Genomic DNA, 15,837 nt, shown 5'->3' on the forward strand with positions numbered 1-15,837 from the left:
CTGTTTCTGAATGTATTTTTTCTGATCCAAACAGATGAGCAGTCCTACATTTTTGACTTTTATCAGGCACACTGATACCTTTCTGCCTTGAATGTACATGTTTAAACTGCAGAAATACTGAGCAGTTGCAAGTAAATTATAGATTATGAGGTATTTTAAGAGAACAGTTTCAAATTTCCTCAATGGAGATTGTTGAATAAACGTACTGGAAGAGTTAAAAGCATGGATAGAGGTGGAGAAGGAGGGAAAATAAGGATATATACATAGGGGAGAGTTTTTTCCAAAAGGGGCAGAAAACTTGATTACATTTATTCAACTTACATCTCCTTATGACTGCCATGAATACACACAGAAATTAATCTCACCAGCCTTCTTTTCTTGACATATGAAAAAGTTGCATCCTTTTGAAGTCTATGGGAATTATTTACCCCTTATGGTAGGAAACCTGGACTCTATGAGAGGCTGTTGTCCCTCTAGTTGTCCCTGAGACCAGATAGTGTGAACAAACCTTCATACTACTACTATTACTATTATTATTATTATTACTATAAAAATCCCAGTTTTGGTAGAAAGCAGTTCCTGAGGAAACAAGGCTGTTATCCCAGGGTTTCGTTTGGTACCAAAGAGAGATGTTGTCGGTGAAAGTCAGGGAGTACAAAAGGCTTGTCAAGGTCACACAGTTTATGGAGCTCTAGGCAGTCTGAGGCATAGCTTGAACAGAACCTCTTCTACACCAGCCAGAAAAAAATCAGTATTTTCAGGCCAGAACATTACCAAACAAAAAGAACCTGGATTTTCTAGATACCAGGATTTCAACCTTCAGTTTCACTGTTATACCTTATCTAAATAATAGCACATCCTAAATGACCTTGGGAAACAAACCAGCAATTTTAATTCACCAAAAAGAAAGGAAAGACAATTACAAGCTTAAATTACTTTCAGAGGAGGACAGCAGGGGATGTTTGAAGGATGCAGTGGAGGTGGGGAGGGCCAAGTATCCCTCCAGGTACTCACGCTAACCACTGCTGCTTCCTACTTGCCCTGCCTTTGTGATACCTTTTTCTGAGCAGCAGCAGCAATGACAGCAGCAGCTGTCAAGGCTCCTCTCCCCTTGCTCCAAAGGGTGCACAAGTAGGGTGCCCTCTCACACTGCCTTGTTCTGTATTTATTAATAGTCTGATGCGTGCATAATAAATGCCAGAGCCTTGATGGTACCAATAAAGCCTTAATGGCCCTGTCCTGCCTCATATGAGGCCTCCACCCTCTGCCCATGGCTGAAAAGAAATCCATTTAAGCTTAGCTCTGGGCCTTCACTCCCTCTCCAACTCATTGGAAGCGTGCCTGTCTTCAGCCCTTCACAGCCATGGTTGTGCCTGGCCATGGCATCCATTGATCTGGACCCTGACCTGGGGACTGTCTTCCTGGCTGGACCTCAGAGTTGCCTCGTCACTGTGCGTGCCTGGCAGTCACTGGGCTGTGTCTGACCCTCACCGGACCTGATTCTGACCTGACTTCCTGGCCTGACCTTGGACCTGCCTCATCACCATGGACTTGCCTGAGGATCAACGCTCTTGGTTGAACCTGACTCCACCTTTGGGCCTGCCCTGCTCACCTTGCATGGGTGTTCTGGGACTGGACCCCTGCCTGTCAGATGTGTTCTGCCCCTTGGCTCCTGGGTCCCCATCCAACAGCCAGTCCTCACTACTCCCTGATGACTGGAGGCTTAATTTATGATGAAAAATTAAAGTGTTTATACAGTACATCTCATTCATGGCTCAATTACAGTATTACTATAATACTTCTGGCCATGATTCAGCTCCCACTGGACAAATTGTATTGTTCTGTCTTTAAATGCAGCAAACCACATTATTCTCTTTATTTTAAAGTCATCTGTACTTACATATCATCAAAGATAAGCTTTGTCCTTCTGCAGTCCCTGGGTGTGCTGGACAGAGGTGACCAAGACTCTGTTTGGGACTGGGGCTTATTGCAGAGAACATTTTCTGAATTGATGTGAATTGCTTTCTAGACAACAAACAGCAGAGAAGACATTGAGGAATTGGCTACTAACTTCAAAAAAACAGCTAATAAACTACAGAGCATCTTTGCATTGTGTTGTATATTGGCAGTTACTTTTCCTCCTATTTCATCATGGAGTATGTATAACTATCCTGTCACTGATAGCCACAAATTCACAGATATTGCTCAGAGCACTTTGTAAAGGGCTCGAGTTTCAGTGTGATATACAGAAGAAATGGAGCTGAACTGTTAGTAACTAGCAAAACACTCCGAAACACAGTTAAGTGACATGATGAAAGAATAGATCTGTTGTGGTCATTTAGAAGACCAAGTTATATCTACAGTCTTCAGCTTCCAAACTAGCATCATACCTTGCCTTGGAGAGCAAGGCTCACTTCTTTGACTCGTTTCACGCTGCACTGCTGATGTGCCTGTGTGGTATGAATTTGTAGCCCAAGGTCCAGGTTTCTGCCAGCTGTAGGTCCCTGATCAGCTTGAAAGATCACTGCTCTGCACCACAGTGGAAGCACAAGCCTTTTGGCAGGATCTCATGCATTCCCTCAGCTGCAGCCCTGTTCTTCATGTGGCCTCGTGAGCCCTTTGTCCGACCGAGTGACCTTCTGTGTGGGCTAACACACACTGGCACACTGCAAAGCTGAGGGCCCCGGGTTGCTTTTGGTTGATAACCACTACCAGAAAACACTGTTCTTTCTCCGTCAGGTGACAGACAGAAACGCAATAGGGAAATGGTGAAAAAGCTCAAACAGATAAAAGCCACTTGCTGGCTTGCGGTCTCTGACAGAAATTCGAAGGACCACTTGGGCATGCCAGTTAAGTGCCAAATGGGAAGATGGGATACGACAAAGCTAACTTTAGCATTTATAGTTCATGAGCTCTCAGCTTCTGTATGGCACATCCAGATCAGTTCAGCAGGCTAAAGTTTTCAGATGAATAACTGGATACATAAGAATTTTATTGCAAAGGTTGTTAAAATGTTGACCAAATGGTGCATTGCTAGGCTATGCAGAAAATCTCAGTGAAACGCATTTGCTAAGGGTGTGGATCATAAAGCAATCACCTTTTACTTTTGATTTCCAGCACATTTGCCTGTGAAGGAATTTAAATTGTTTTCAAGATACCCAGTGAAGAATCATATCATTATCATTCTGAATGGGTTATAAACATCTAGACTTATGTTTTAGAAGTTAAAATGTTTAAAAATTTACATGACTATGATATGTTAAAATGCCTTTTTATTGGAATATTTTTTCTGTAATTAATTTTATTGCAATTTACCAAAAGCATGGGAGATATTATTGAAGGACACAATTTATGATAACTTGTCTTTAAAAAAGTGTCCAAGATTAAGATTGTAGTTACTACTTCCCCCTCTACTCTCAAAAAATAAATATATTGGAGATATACATAAGTACTTAACCAACACCGTGGGGCTAGTTATCCCCACAGCAAAAGTGTCTGGAAGAGAGCACTGCTACAACTCAGGTAGTTTGTTTTCCTGAAAGCTGCTTAGGCACTAATACTTAGACTTTTGAAGCCTCTTATCTATCAAATAACAAATACAACAAATAGAAATAGGATAAAATTTATAAATGGCTTTTGTAGCAAGGAGAGGAGCATGGGCCTTTCTAGCAGCAGCAGCAGAGTGCCCTAACACCTTGACTAGATGCTCCAGCAGTGGACATCAATATGATGGTACCCAAATTGCTTCTTCTAGGTATTTCACACAAAGCCGAACAGCTTCAAAGGGAGGATGTGACAATATTCTGCCCTTGATCTTCTACCAGCAGTGTCCTGTAGGCTGGAGGGTAGGGTATGATTTTGAGAGTCGAGAGAGAAAGAGATGTGCATTCCCTCAATTAGGAGACCTAACAGGACCTTTACTGCAGCATCCTAATCACAGAACTCATGCATGAATGGGGCAGCATCTGCTCCTCTCTCTCCATGTTCTGAAGGCAGTGGCTACCTCATGGTGTAGTGATACAGCCTCATCTGGAGGGGCGCTCCGGACATATTAGTGTGAGCAAGACTCTCTGATAAGTGTCGCAATACCTGGGCACTGATGTACCTGAATTGTGAGGCTGGTGCTAAGCTGTTCACCAGTGTCAAGGGTAAGTAGAATCGTCTGAGAAAGCTGGTGGTAAGATGTGTAGGAGAATGTTTTCCCTGTCCTTGGAAACATTCAAGGTCAGGTTGGACGGGGCTCTGAGCAACATGTTCTAGTTGAAGACGTCCCTGCTTATTGCAGGGGAGGTTGGACTAGATGACCTTCAAGGGTCCCTTCCAACTCAAACTATTCTGTGATTCTGTGATTCTATGAACTTGTCTGCAGGCACATTCATGGTTAGGCAGTGGCTGAGTAAAGGCCTTGTCCAGTAGAGGCCTTATCCACCACACTTTTGGATGTAGGGGGCTTGCATTGTGCCCAAGCAATGCTCTGGAGGCCTAAAGCCATTCATTTTGGGGCTTTAGCTTTTACCTTTTGCTTATGTAGCCTTTGTTATTTGCCTTCTTTACAGCCTGCCCTCTTTCTTTTCTTCTCTGCCTTGCTAAACTCCAAACCAGAAAAACAGAACTTACAATACAACATTTATTACAATTTTTTTTGCATAACATTCTGCAAAACTATCACAGACTGCAATACAAAGTAAAAAATATACAGCTAGGCATTATATTGTGAACAACAGCATAAACTTACATTTAAGTCTCCGGGATGTGGCTGTGACTGGATTTCACCCTTATGTTTTTTGCTGGAGGAGATGGAAGGTAATAGACTGCTGCCATTAGGTCTGCTGGAGGAAGTTAAATCATCGTTGGAGTATTTGTGTTTTGATGCATCAGAGAGGGGAGAGACGGGTGACCGAAGCATTTTCTCATTTTTATTTATTGGTATTGCCAAGCTGGAAATGGAAATTACAGTAATGGTGTGTCACAAAGCTGGCTTTGAGAAAGGTAAATGTTTTATATATTACCAAAACTTTGAATTTAAAACATGCTGGCAGGATAAAGTCTATTGGTATCTGGAAACAAGCTTACAGTATTGGGACCAAGAGTTCATTTAGAAATTTGTATCATGTTTCTCCTCTTTCCCTTCAAGGCAAATTGTAATTCTGGAGTTAATATAAAGTCTGTATCAGAGTACTTGAAAAAAAAATACAGAGATAAATGGCCACTTGCTCACCATTTCTTAAGGGATAGCTGGAGACGAAGATTGGGCTCTGAAGTGTAAGTTCAGGTTATGGAGCCCTATTTCACCATTACAGGTGACAATTTATAAGCCATGGCAATAAAACCATATGTGAACTAAAACAGGAAATGTGTTTAAAGATGACTGGCTTGTCTTTGTGCTCAATGCCCAGCCTTTGGTAGCACTGTTTATACTAATCTAATACAGATTTTGAAGACAAAGAAAGATAGGCTGGTAGTGCAGACAAAAGGAAACATATGCAAGCAGTAGACGCAGAGAAATGTGAGCTGGTCTGTCTTCTAAAGAAAACTGTAACACAGACAGTATCTTCAGCTTTCATTTATCTGGGAGAAGCTTTGGATGAGGAGAAGTCAGACAGACCATAAAAATATGCCCAGAAATAAACTTCAGATGCAGTAATTTGAAGAAAATATTTATCTGAAAATCTTAAAGCAGCACACACAAAATAAAAGTTTTTTTTAAAGGAGACAGTTTGCATTAAGACTAAAACTGTGATTAAGGTCAGACCGACTACTTTAACACAATACCTTTCCCTGTCACATTCCCCTTTATTCAGCCTATTACTTTTTATGGACAATTCTCACTTCTTTATAGTTACTGTATCAGACAGTATACACTTAATGGAATCGCAAAAAAAGAATATGGTACAAACTATACTTTATTTCTGCACATAATTTCAGGGAACAGAGCTAATTAAATGTGCTCTTATCATACATTTGACCATTTATCTGGCAAGTCTTTAAAAAACTGTGAAAGAGGCATGAATCGTAATTCAGAATCTTTCCCGTTTCCTAAAGTGTAGTACCTTTAAAACACAACGTGAACTGTTTTGCTTTAATGACTAATGCTGTTTACGACAGCAAGATTCAGGGTGTGTAAGATGGACAACTATGCCCTTCTTCTCGCCCTAAGAAAAATAAGATCTTCAGCACTTATTTTGAACGTGCACTCTGATGCTGTCATTTCTTCTTTTCAAACACAAACCCATGCCTTGGCTACACATCACAGTCAAAGTGTGGGCCTAAAGCTTCCAAGAGAAGCCTCTTTGGAAGTGCACCCAAGCCTCAAAAGATTGGCCCAGAGCTTGCGAGGAGTAGCTGCAATTTCTAGTGCTGCAGGCCTTCTATGTGGCCTTCGGCATAGTGCCTAGGGCCCACCTAAACATACTGTGAGCAGTCAAACTGCAGCAGCACAATCATCTTATACTGAGAAGCCATGCAGAACGACCTGCAGTGAGCTGTCATCTGCTGGGACTGGGCAGGTTGTCCCAGAGTGGACAGTGAGGTGGGAGTTGGTCTCTTTTTCCCAAGTAATAGGCAATAGGACAAGAGGAAATGGCCTCAAGTTATGCCAGAGTAGGTTCAGGGTGGATATTAGGAAAAATTTCTTCACTGAAAGTGTTATCAAGCATTGGAACAGGCTGCCCAGGGAAGTGGTTGAGTCACCGTCCCTGGAGGTGTTTAAAAGACGTGGTGCTGAAGGACATGTTTAAGTGGTAACATGGCAATGCTAGGTTAATGGTTGGACTTGATGATCTTAAAGGTCTCTTCCAGTGGTAATGATTCTCTGATTCTATGAGTGTGGTATCCGGCGTAGGTGCAAGATATTTGGGATATCTCTGCCTGACACTACAGCCTTTCTTGTCAAACGGGGCCTTGCTTAGTCTGTGCCTCAGACTATAATTCCACAGTAGAAAATGTTCATGTCTGAAGGTGGTTTTGCTCCTCTCTTTGCTACCAGCCCTCAGCTGTGCTGAAAAAACTGTCTGTGTGGCTCTGCTGGGAGCTGAATAATAATCACCAGGCAAAAAAAAAAAAAAAAGAAAAAAAAAAAAGAGAGAGAAAAAGAAAGACTTCTGGTTTCAGACAAATTTCTTGAGTGAATTTACAGGAGACCCTCACAGGTAACTATGGTGGCATAACTGGAGGGGGAATATGCCAGCATGAGCAGCCACTGGTTGCAAGAGGGACAGGAGGTCCTGGTATCTGCGCTGCTGGTTTAGCTACAGCCTCAGTAGCCCATCTGCAGATGTGGGAATGTTAGCATTTGGTATCATGTCCTGCAGTAGCATAAACCACAGAAACGTCTTGGAAGCAGGGCAGACCAGAGAAGAATTAGGAGGCAAATATACATTTAAGACCGTCTTCTTTGTTTCTTTATTGTACAGTTGCTACCAGGAGTACTGAATATAATGTCAAGCAAAACACAAATTATTGTCCTGCTTCCAGGAAGCACAGAATTAACCCTGTGACATAGCAAGCTATGACAGCCATGCTATTCTCTGAAAATGAATGCGACGTAAAACATATGACACTGCGGTAACAGGAATGGCATGCCTGCATGCAATCACCCACAATAAAACAAACTGTTCTGTGTATTGTTTTCACTTTATGAAACATATGTGACATGTCAGGACAAAGAAATTGAATGCATATTTTTGAATAAGCACTATATATATTCGTTTTCTCCATGACTTTTTTTCCAGTATTAATGACAAGAACTGCTCAAACTCATCAGTGATGAGTACAATAGAAAAGCCTACTACAATAAATACAATTATTCTTTAATTTTAGTAGTTTCACCCTGATACTACTAGAAAATGATTTTTTAAAAAAATACTGATGACCAGCATGTACTAAGCAGCATGCAGCTGAACTCTGAAAAGATGCATGTCTAAGTTTGACTGCTGGAAGCCTCTAGAGAAACTCAGTATGATTGATCCAACATTGCTAAACCATGCCAGCAAATGCTAAATATTCATCATTTGTTTCATGCCCTGCATCCTTTGAAAATCTCATTGTTTTTAAAGTCTGAGTTCCTTGTCCTAAAATACTTCGTAATTATACAGAATAGATTGCTTGTAATCTTAAAAATATTGGATCTCAAATATATTCTGGAACTGAGTATTGCAGGCATTGTTATGAATATTTTTCTCAATCTTTTCCATAGAGTTTACAGATAATTGTATTTATACAGTCAAACTTTAAGTCTGAAACTCGTAACACTGTAAGGCTATAAGATGGTTGCCTATGTGAATTGGTACCTACAACAGAGTGTTTGGGAATATGTCTCGGACAATTGCACTGCTGTAGCTATAATTACTCATTCCATGAGCCTCACACTTGAACTCAAAATTTTTTTGTGCAATAGGACAAAAATGCAAGTATATAAATGTGTCAGGAGCTGCTAACTTGTTCATAAAACCAGAAGAAAGGAGAATGCAGTGGGTAATTTTTCAACATAAAATGTGGTAATTAAAAAATAAATCCCATTAAAGGAAAAAATAACACACAGCATTAAACTGCAACTAGTTGTACGACTCAGTGGTAAATAAGAAGGAAAATGCTTACCTATTTTCATTCATATTGCAATGATTTGCTGTTGTGATGCTGTGGGCTGAGGCAGCTAATCGTGAAGAACTCTCTCGCTCTAAGTGAGTCTTCTTGATATCTCTGCACTCTTCCTCATTCTCACACTGTATGAAGAGAAAAATAATAATCTTGTCGGTTTTGGATTTATTACAGATCAAAAAGTATTTCAACAAGTCAGGGGCTGGTATTTTCTGGTATTTCGGTATTAATGATGACACTTTCTTTGAGCATATACCTAACACAGATCAGAGGCGATTGGTCCATGTCTTAAAAAAATAAAATCTAAAGAGGCAGTGCGTAAACAAAGGAGTAGAATATAAAACTTGAATTGTTTCTACCACTTCCTGACTTGCACCTTGGCATATTTTTTCTTTGTATTGCCCTCGTTGCCCGTCTCGTGTGCACTTTTCTTTTACCTACTCCTTAAACCTCATACCTCTTTTGTCTCTCCCTCTCTTTTCTTGGCATCAGTCATGATGCTTATACTAGTAAATACAACAGATCAGCAACTGGTCCTGAGGCCAACTGGCATGGCACAGCCCAAACCCATGCACTCATCTCGCTCCTTCTTCAAAGCAGGGTATGCCACATTCAGATTGTCTTTTGGGAAGGGACCTTAGTCCAGTCCTGAGCGAGGACCAGACACTGTCTGGAAGAATAGAAGCTAACCCAGGCCAGAACCACATTAGCAAGCATGCTAACAGTTAACAAAGTGGATGACTGTGACACCACTTTGGACTGTGCCCTGGCCCTATCTTGCCTACTAGTATGAACATAGCCAATATTTCCTGCCACTGTTTAATTTCGTATTATGTTCCTTAGGTTCTATCTTCGGCTCCCAACGGCTCTTCTTTACCAACCTCCTGCAAAGTCCATATTCTTTTTCCACTTCCAGCACTTCTCCAATTTCCAGTGCTGTCTGAGTTTTACTTATATGTTGATTCTGCTGTATTTATTGCCTTGCTTCATGGCAACAACATTTTCTGTGCTGTCCACTGCCAGTGTTGCTGCTGCTATGGGGTTAACATTGTAGCTTACACTCCACAGGACTGAAGATCTTGCACCTCAGCGCCTAAACATCTTTCTCTGTCTCTACTTTGCCCATCTTCTTGAGATCATGACAGAGGTGGAAATGAAAAAGACCTCCTTCTAATTTTGCAGTTGTGTCTGATAATCCATTCTTATTAGTTTTATTCATGAAGTATTTTGGGAAGAGGGATCACATACTCTGAGTTTGCATAGCAGCTGCCCCATTGAGGGTCTTATTCCAGGCTGAGGGGCAATTTGGTACTCCAGGAATGCCTTGTATTTATTATATCACTAAAACCACCAACAACAGCAGTGCTTTAAGACAGAAGAGTAAAAGATAATATGTGCGACAGAAAGTCAGATTAAGCATTTCTAGAATGACTGCATTTATTTTGCTCTTCTATCGTGTCCTTCTGTTTCCTTCTGGGTGTGCAGCCTGGCACTATCACACTAGCATCTCCTATGGCTTAAAACATAAATATTTTGCTTCTGCCACTCATTCTTGACCTGTTCCCCATCATTTTGTACTGTGCAATTACTTCCATGCTACTTCCTAAAGAAAATGCAGACAAACACGTCCCAAAGCTTATCAGGGCTCTCTGTTATGGCTCTCCCAGTGGCCAGAGCAGGGTTGCCACCTTTCAGATACTAAAAAAAGAACCAGAAAATGCAAAAAGATAAAATGGAAAGACTGCTTTAGATAAACGATCCTCAGAACTATACAGATTAATCTGCACATGTACAGTAGCTCTGAGGGCGACAGATAACTGCACAGTAGAACCGTCCCAAAATTGGGCAGATGGCAATTCTAGTTCAGAGTGACTTTTGGGGTCAGATCACTAAAAATGGACCAGAAAGCCTCTTTGGTGGATAGCTTTGGCCATGGGCTGGAGGGGGCTTTCTCCTTGGCACCACTGGCGGCTCAGAAAGCGTGTGGGAGAGGCAGGGTGGAGGGGTGGATGTGACCAGAGGGCTGTGCCCACCTGGCTGCTGTGATGGTGCTGCTGGGGAGGGGGCGGATAATGGACTACACTCCCAGTTCTACAACTGTCTGAGAGCCTTGAGGTAAAAGGGGGCTACCGGCGTGCGAGGGAGGCAGGTTGCAGAGCCAGGCAGGTTGCAGAGCCAGGCAGGTCCCAGGTCTCTGCGAGTGCATCCCCCATGAAGCCAGGGCTGTCTGCTGGGACTGAAAGGTTTGGCTATTGTTGACAATCTGAGGGCAAAAAAGATGCCACCTCTCCTTTTTCCATACATGCAGTGATACCGTGCAGACCGTGACATGATAGCTGATAGTCATCCCTTTGCTGACCTAAGCATCACCTCCAAGCGCTCAGGTTTTGAAAGAAGCCTCAGGAGAGAAAACTATCCTACTAAAACGGCAGTGCCTTCACTAAGGCATGGAAAACCACGTGCCAGCAGTGAACGCTGTCTCCAAGCGTCTGTGATCCCTCGTGGCCAGGAGTTTCATCACCTCCTGGGATGGCATTTTCCCTGGGGCTTGGCTGATTCCTACGCGGCCAGTGGGGACAAACCCCAGCTCTGAAGTACTGGACTGGAGAAAACACCACCATTGAGCACTGGATGCAGGTGCAAGCGATGTTTGCTTCTCACTTGCCGGAGACCCCCCTACCCGCACTGATCGGCCCCCCCGAAACTCACCTTGCGTTTCCTTCTAGATTTCGGTAAACCCTTCTCTGCGGGGGGGTCAGCACTACTACCCTGCGGGAGGCTGGCCACCTGGTTTGCTCCGGCGCTCATGGCCAGCGGCTCTTCAGGCAAACGCTCTGGAATCCTGGACAAAAGAGCCAAGTCAATGTTGACCCACAGCGACTTTACCTCATCACTGTCTTTCAGAGGAGACAGGAGCTCATTCCTACCGAAAGGAACCAGGGTGTAAAACTGTTCCTCCAGCTCCTTTGCTATTTCACTACTAGTCCTGGCATTAATGGAGCCAAAGGCACTGCAGCCACCGTGGGGTTTGCCAGCGGCGCTGGTCCCCACGTCCTTGGCACGCGGCTCGTTCCCGGCCGCCGCTGGCGCCTTGGGCAGCGGGCGCTCTTCCCGCTCTGACTCAGAGCCCGAGTCAGAGGAGGACGACGAGGATGAAGACTCAGTCTCGATGAACTCCTTGGATTTGGGCGCCGTTTTGCTCGGCCCCCGGGCCCGACGCTTCTCGCCGGTCGCGGCTGAGCGGGGCTCCCCCCGGCGGTGCCCGGCTCTGCAGCCACTGCCGCCGCTGCCACTGCTGGGCCGGGCCCTCGGCGCCTCACCAGCAGTGCTTTCCAGAAAGCTGTGGCTCCCGGGGGGCTCCTCTGCCCCGGGGCAGTGGGGGCCGTCCCCAGCAGAGGTCCTCTCAGCCCGCCGTGGTGCCTTCTTCCCCGCTGCCCTCCTTGGAGGCCCACCTTCAGCAGCGGGGGGTGACTTTTGCCGGCTGGCCTTGCTGCCTGGGGCTTTGTTGGCAGTCCTGGGCCGCGGTCCGTCCCCGACGGTGGTGGTGGTGGTGGTGGTGGCACGGCCTTCCCCGCTGCGATGCTCAGCTGGGCCGGTGGCTGGGGTCTTCTCGCTTTCCTGCCGCTCTGCCTTCACACGGCCGTAGTAGGCATGGGCCTCCAGCGCCGTGCCGTCATGGTGGGTCAGGATGGGTGCTTTGTGCGGGGTGACTTTATTCAGCCACTTGTCCAGCTGCCACTTGTTGGACGAGGGTGGCTCGGGCTGAAAGGGAAACAGATGGCAACTAGCTTAGTGCTGAGACCCTGCTGCCCTCGCTGGGGGGGGCTCCCTCAGGGACACCGAAATGCCAGGTCCCTCCTGGTACCACAGAGATTTTGCTCTGCTCAGGGAGCCACCCCCAAACTGTGGCAATCCCCTGGCCCTGTGCAGTGGGACAGGAGTCGTGGGGCATGTCATGCAAGTGGGGATATTTTTGGTTTCTGAATGAGGTTGTGAAGGAGGACGGCTTCCGTGATTCATCATTTCTAAGGATGATTCAGGCAGTGTTACTGGCACTGGCTTTACTGGGAAATGCTCCCAAGTTTCCAAATAGAAGAAAATATTCTTCTATTTGAAGAATAGGGAGGAAAACAAGGCAGGAAAACAGGAAATACAGGAAAACAAGGAAAACAAGGAAAACAGGAAAACAAGGGAGGAAAACAAGGCAGGAGTACGTCTGAGGCTAAGGGAGGATACCTAGTAGGAAAGCTAGGGCTATGTATTTTGTGTCTTGTGCCATTGCAATAAATATGAAAAGTATTTTAAAAGTATACAAAGAGGTATGTAGTGGGGAGCTGGAGGGCTAACCTGGCGGTTAGTGTAATCTCTCTGCTATTGATGTTGCAATCCTGTGAGATCCCACAAACATTTGTTTTGTGGTGGTATTGTCAAGTGCTCATTTTGTGAGTATTGTGCGGCTGTTAGTTTTTCTCTTCATTCTTGTCACAACACGATCAAGTTATAAGACAGCATCTAAAACATAATGGTGTTTGGACAGTGAAGAAGTGGGATAATTATGATTTCAAATGTAACCACAGCTCAGACAATGTTATTTCAGAACAACGTGCAAGTGTTTTCTAGTGCTTCTTGCTATCAGTAATTTGAATGTAATAAAATGAAGAGGAAAGGCAAAAAAAAAACCCAAAAGAAATAAATGATGGAGTAGGTGGCCAGCCATAACCTAACGCCATAGAAGCCAATGTGAGAAGTCACTTAATTTCCTTAACTGGAAGCAAAGTTTGATCCACTAGGCTATTGCATATGAATAATCAAGAAGTGTGTCATCAGTCTAACATGGAAACCATCAATGCTCAGGAAGAAAGTTTGCTCAAGAGAGAATATCCACAGTCTCTAACTTAAAAGAGTCTCTTACTTAACTCCTTATTTAAAATAGCTGCCTGAGGGCAACACAGGTTTCCTGCATAGTGTCTCCAGAATCACCCACCGAGGGTTGTATTCACTCTACATGGAGCAAAGGCTCCTAAAATAAATAAAAAAGTTAAGCATTGGAATTCATATGATACAAATATTCCTTCTCGCAAAAGTGTCTAATTTACTCATTAACGAGCTAGCCAGCACCTATGGGAAGTTTGCTGTTTGCTGAATTGCCTTAAGTTTACTTTTTCTTAAGCGTACTCCCTAATATCTTACATGAGGAATTTCTTTCTTGAGCTGTAAATCTCAAAAATGGATGGGCAGTATTTCTCTTGGATGAAGATATAATTTTACAACTCTTAAGTCTTTATCTAAAATAAACAGCACTTTTTTTATTGCTGATGAAAATACAGATAGATTTGTTTGGTGCTGTTCATTGTGCACTGAATTTACTAGACATATAGTAAAAGGTTCACTATACATGGAAGCCTTCCCACTGTTTAATCACAGAATCACAGAATCATCAGAGTTGGAAGGGACCCCTAGAGCTCATCTAGTCCAACTCCCCTGCTAAAGCAGGATTGCCTAGAGCACATTACTCAGGACTGCATCCAGGCGGGTCTTGAAAATCTCCAGGGAAGGGGACTCCACAACCTCCCTGGGCAGCCTGTTTAGGTGTTATTAAGAAAAGGATATACATCAGAAGCATGTGGAGAGAAGTATACCTCTGCCCATAAGTATAGGTCAGCTTTAAAGTTCAAGAAAAGCTTCCAGCTTTTCTGTTGCATCCCATTCTGCCTCTTTATGTACCTTGTAATTCTTGAAAACAGTGGTTCACAAAATATGGATTTCAAGGGAACACAGTAAACCAGCAGAAAACAGTGATTAACTGCTACAGTGTCATAACTTGGCAATGTGGTACTTTCCCACAGTATTATGTCTGCTATTTAGGCAGAATAACTACAGCCCCACCAACCTATAACCAACTATGAAGCCTAATAAAATGATCAGCAATGTTGTCAGCTTTACTAATTCTGTCAGGACTTTCAGGACACTCGTTATTTTTTCTTAAAACCTCAGCTTTCAGAATCATGGGCTTAGATGCACATCCGGGAATTATTTAAATAAAAATTCAAAACCTTGTGGCTGCTGAAATACCGTTAAGAAATGTCTGCTAAGAAAACCTTTTAAGATGCATCTGCTGAAAGCAAAAAGCCTGCAGCACATAAGGTAAATTAAAAGAACCCAAATTTAAAAGATCAGAATTTTAAAACTTTTCTCAGTATTTTTGGGCCCTGATACAGTTTTGGAATATTTGAGATTTTCAGTGTCCAGGAGTGATGCCTTTTGGTAGTAATTTATTCAATTGATTGCTCTAATACTTTGAAATCACTTACAAGGTACCTTGCAAGACAAGAAAATCATCCCAAGAATGAGGAGCAGGCCTAATAAAAAAAGGGATTGGGAAAATTAACTTGAAAGTTTTTGCCAGTCCACTTTACATATCTAACTGCAATTATTTGTGGGAGAAAAAGAAAATCCCTAATTTTCCACTCCATACCACCCCCCTGAGTGGGTCACATAACATTCTATGGAAGAAAAGTTGGTTTGCTCAGTGGGACATTTTCAGCAGCGTGTAAGGATGGAAATATATACAAATATATATCCAGAGTGATCAGGTAGCAGAAGGGTCTCTGTTCCTTAGTTTTTTTGTGTCGTGGAAATATGTTGCCCTCCAGGCCTTGAAAAGAACTGGGCAGTTTTTAATTGGGGTAAACCTGGTGGTGCCCCTATGGGCAGTAGCAATGGGAATAACAGCCATCTGTGGTGAAGCTGACTTGCAATGAAATATGGGTTGGGCATGAAAACCCAAACCAGGAAACTTTACCAGACAAAGATAGTTTCAGGGACCAATGCATCACAGGCGTACACATGTTCCAGGCTTCATCGAGAAACAGAAGGATGCGATACACTTCCTTAAAAATTGTGGGTGGATTCATCTGCACAACATAGACACCTATATTTGAGCTAGTTAACGAGTTCCTTCTCCAGTCAGTGGACTACTCTTCTAGGGTGTGAAACGTTCCCTCTTGAAATAGATATCTGAAATAGGCCTGATGAGCCGGGCCCTAAAAACATCTATTCCTCTCCACCGACTGTAAAGGGGAGGCTGAGGTGATGAGCAGATGTAGGTATCTATAGTACAAGTGTCCAAATCTAGGTGGGATGACTCCCACACAGCACATCTATATATCTCAGATTTCTTCAAGGCTACAAGTGCAACCAGAGAGCATGCATCCAGAGTGCAACCACAAGTGGCATGCATCC

At 43.4% G+C, this 15,837-nt stretch overlaps 1 protein-coding gene across 1 annotated transcript in view; it reads right to left on the minus strand.

Annotated features, from left to right (window-relative positions):
- AFF3 (ALF transcription elongation factor 3) overlaps window positions 1–15,837 on the minus strand; it is a gene marked incomplete at both ends in the record, with an annotated part of 333,261 nt that overhangs the window by 25,849 nt on the left and 291,575 nt on the right. The window contains 4 exons of the mRNA XM_082488937.1: window positions 1,901–2,025; window positions 4,736–4,937; window positions 8,596–8,720; window positions 11,305–12,357. Of these exons, the coding sequence (XP_082345063.1) occupies window positions 1,901–2,025; window positions 4,736–4,937; window positions 8,596–8,720; window positions 11,305–12,357 (1,505 nt within the window). The remainder of the gene's footprint in view (window positions 1–1,900; window positions 2,026–4,735; window positions 4,938–8,595; window positions 8,721–11,304; window positions 12,358–15,837) is intronic.

Source organism: Vanellus vanellus (assembly GCF_965231255.1).
Source record: "Vanellus vanellus genome assembly, chromosome: 1".
NCBI classification, from domain to species: Eukaryota; Metazoa; Chordata; class Aves; order Charadriiformes; family Charadriidae; genus Vanellus; species Vanellus vanellus.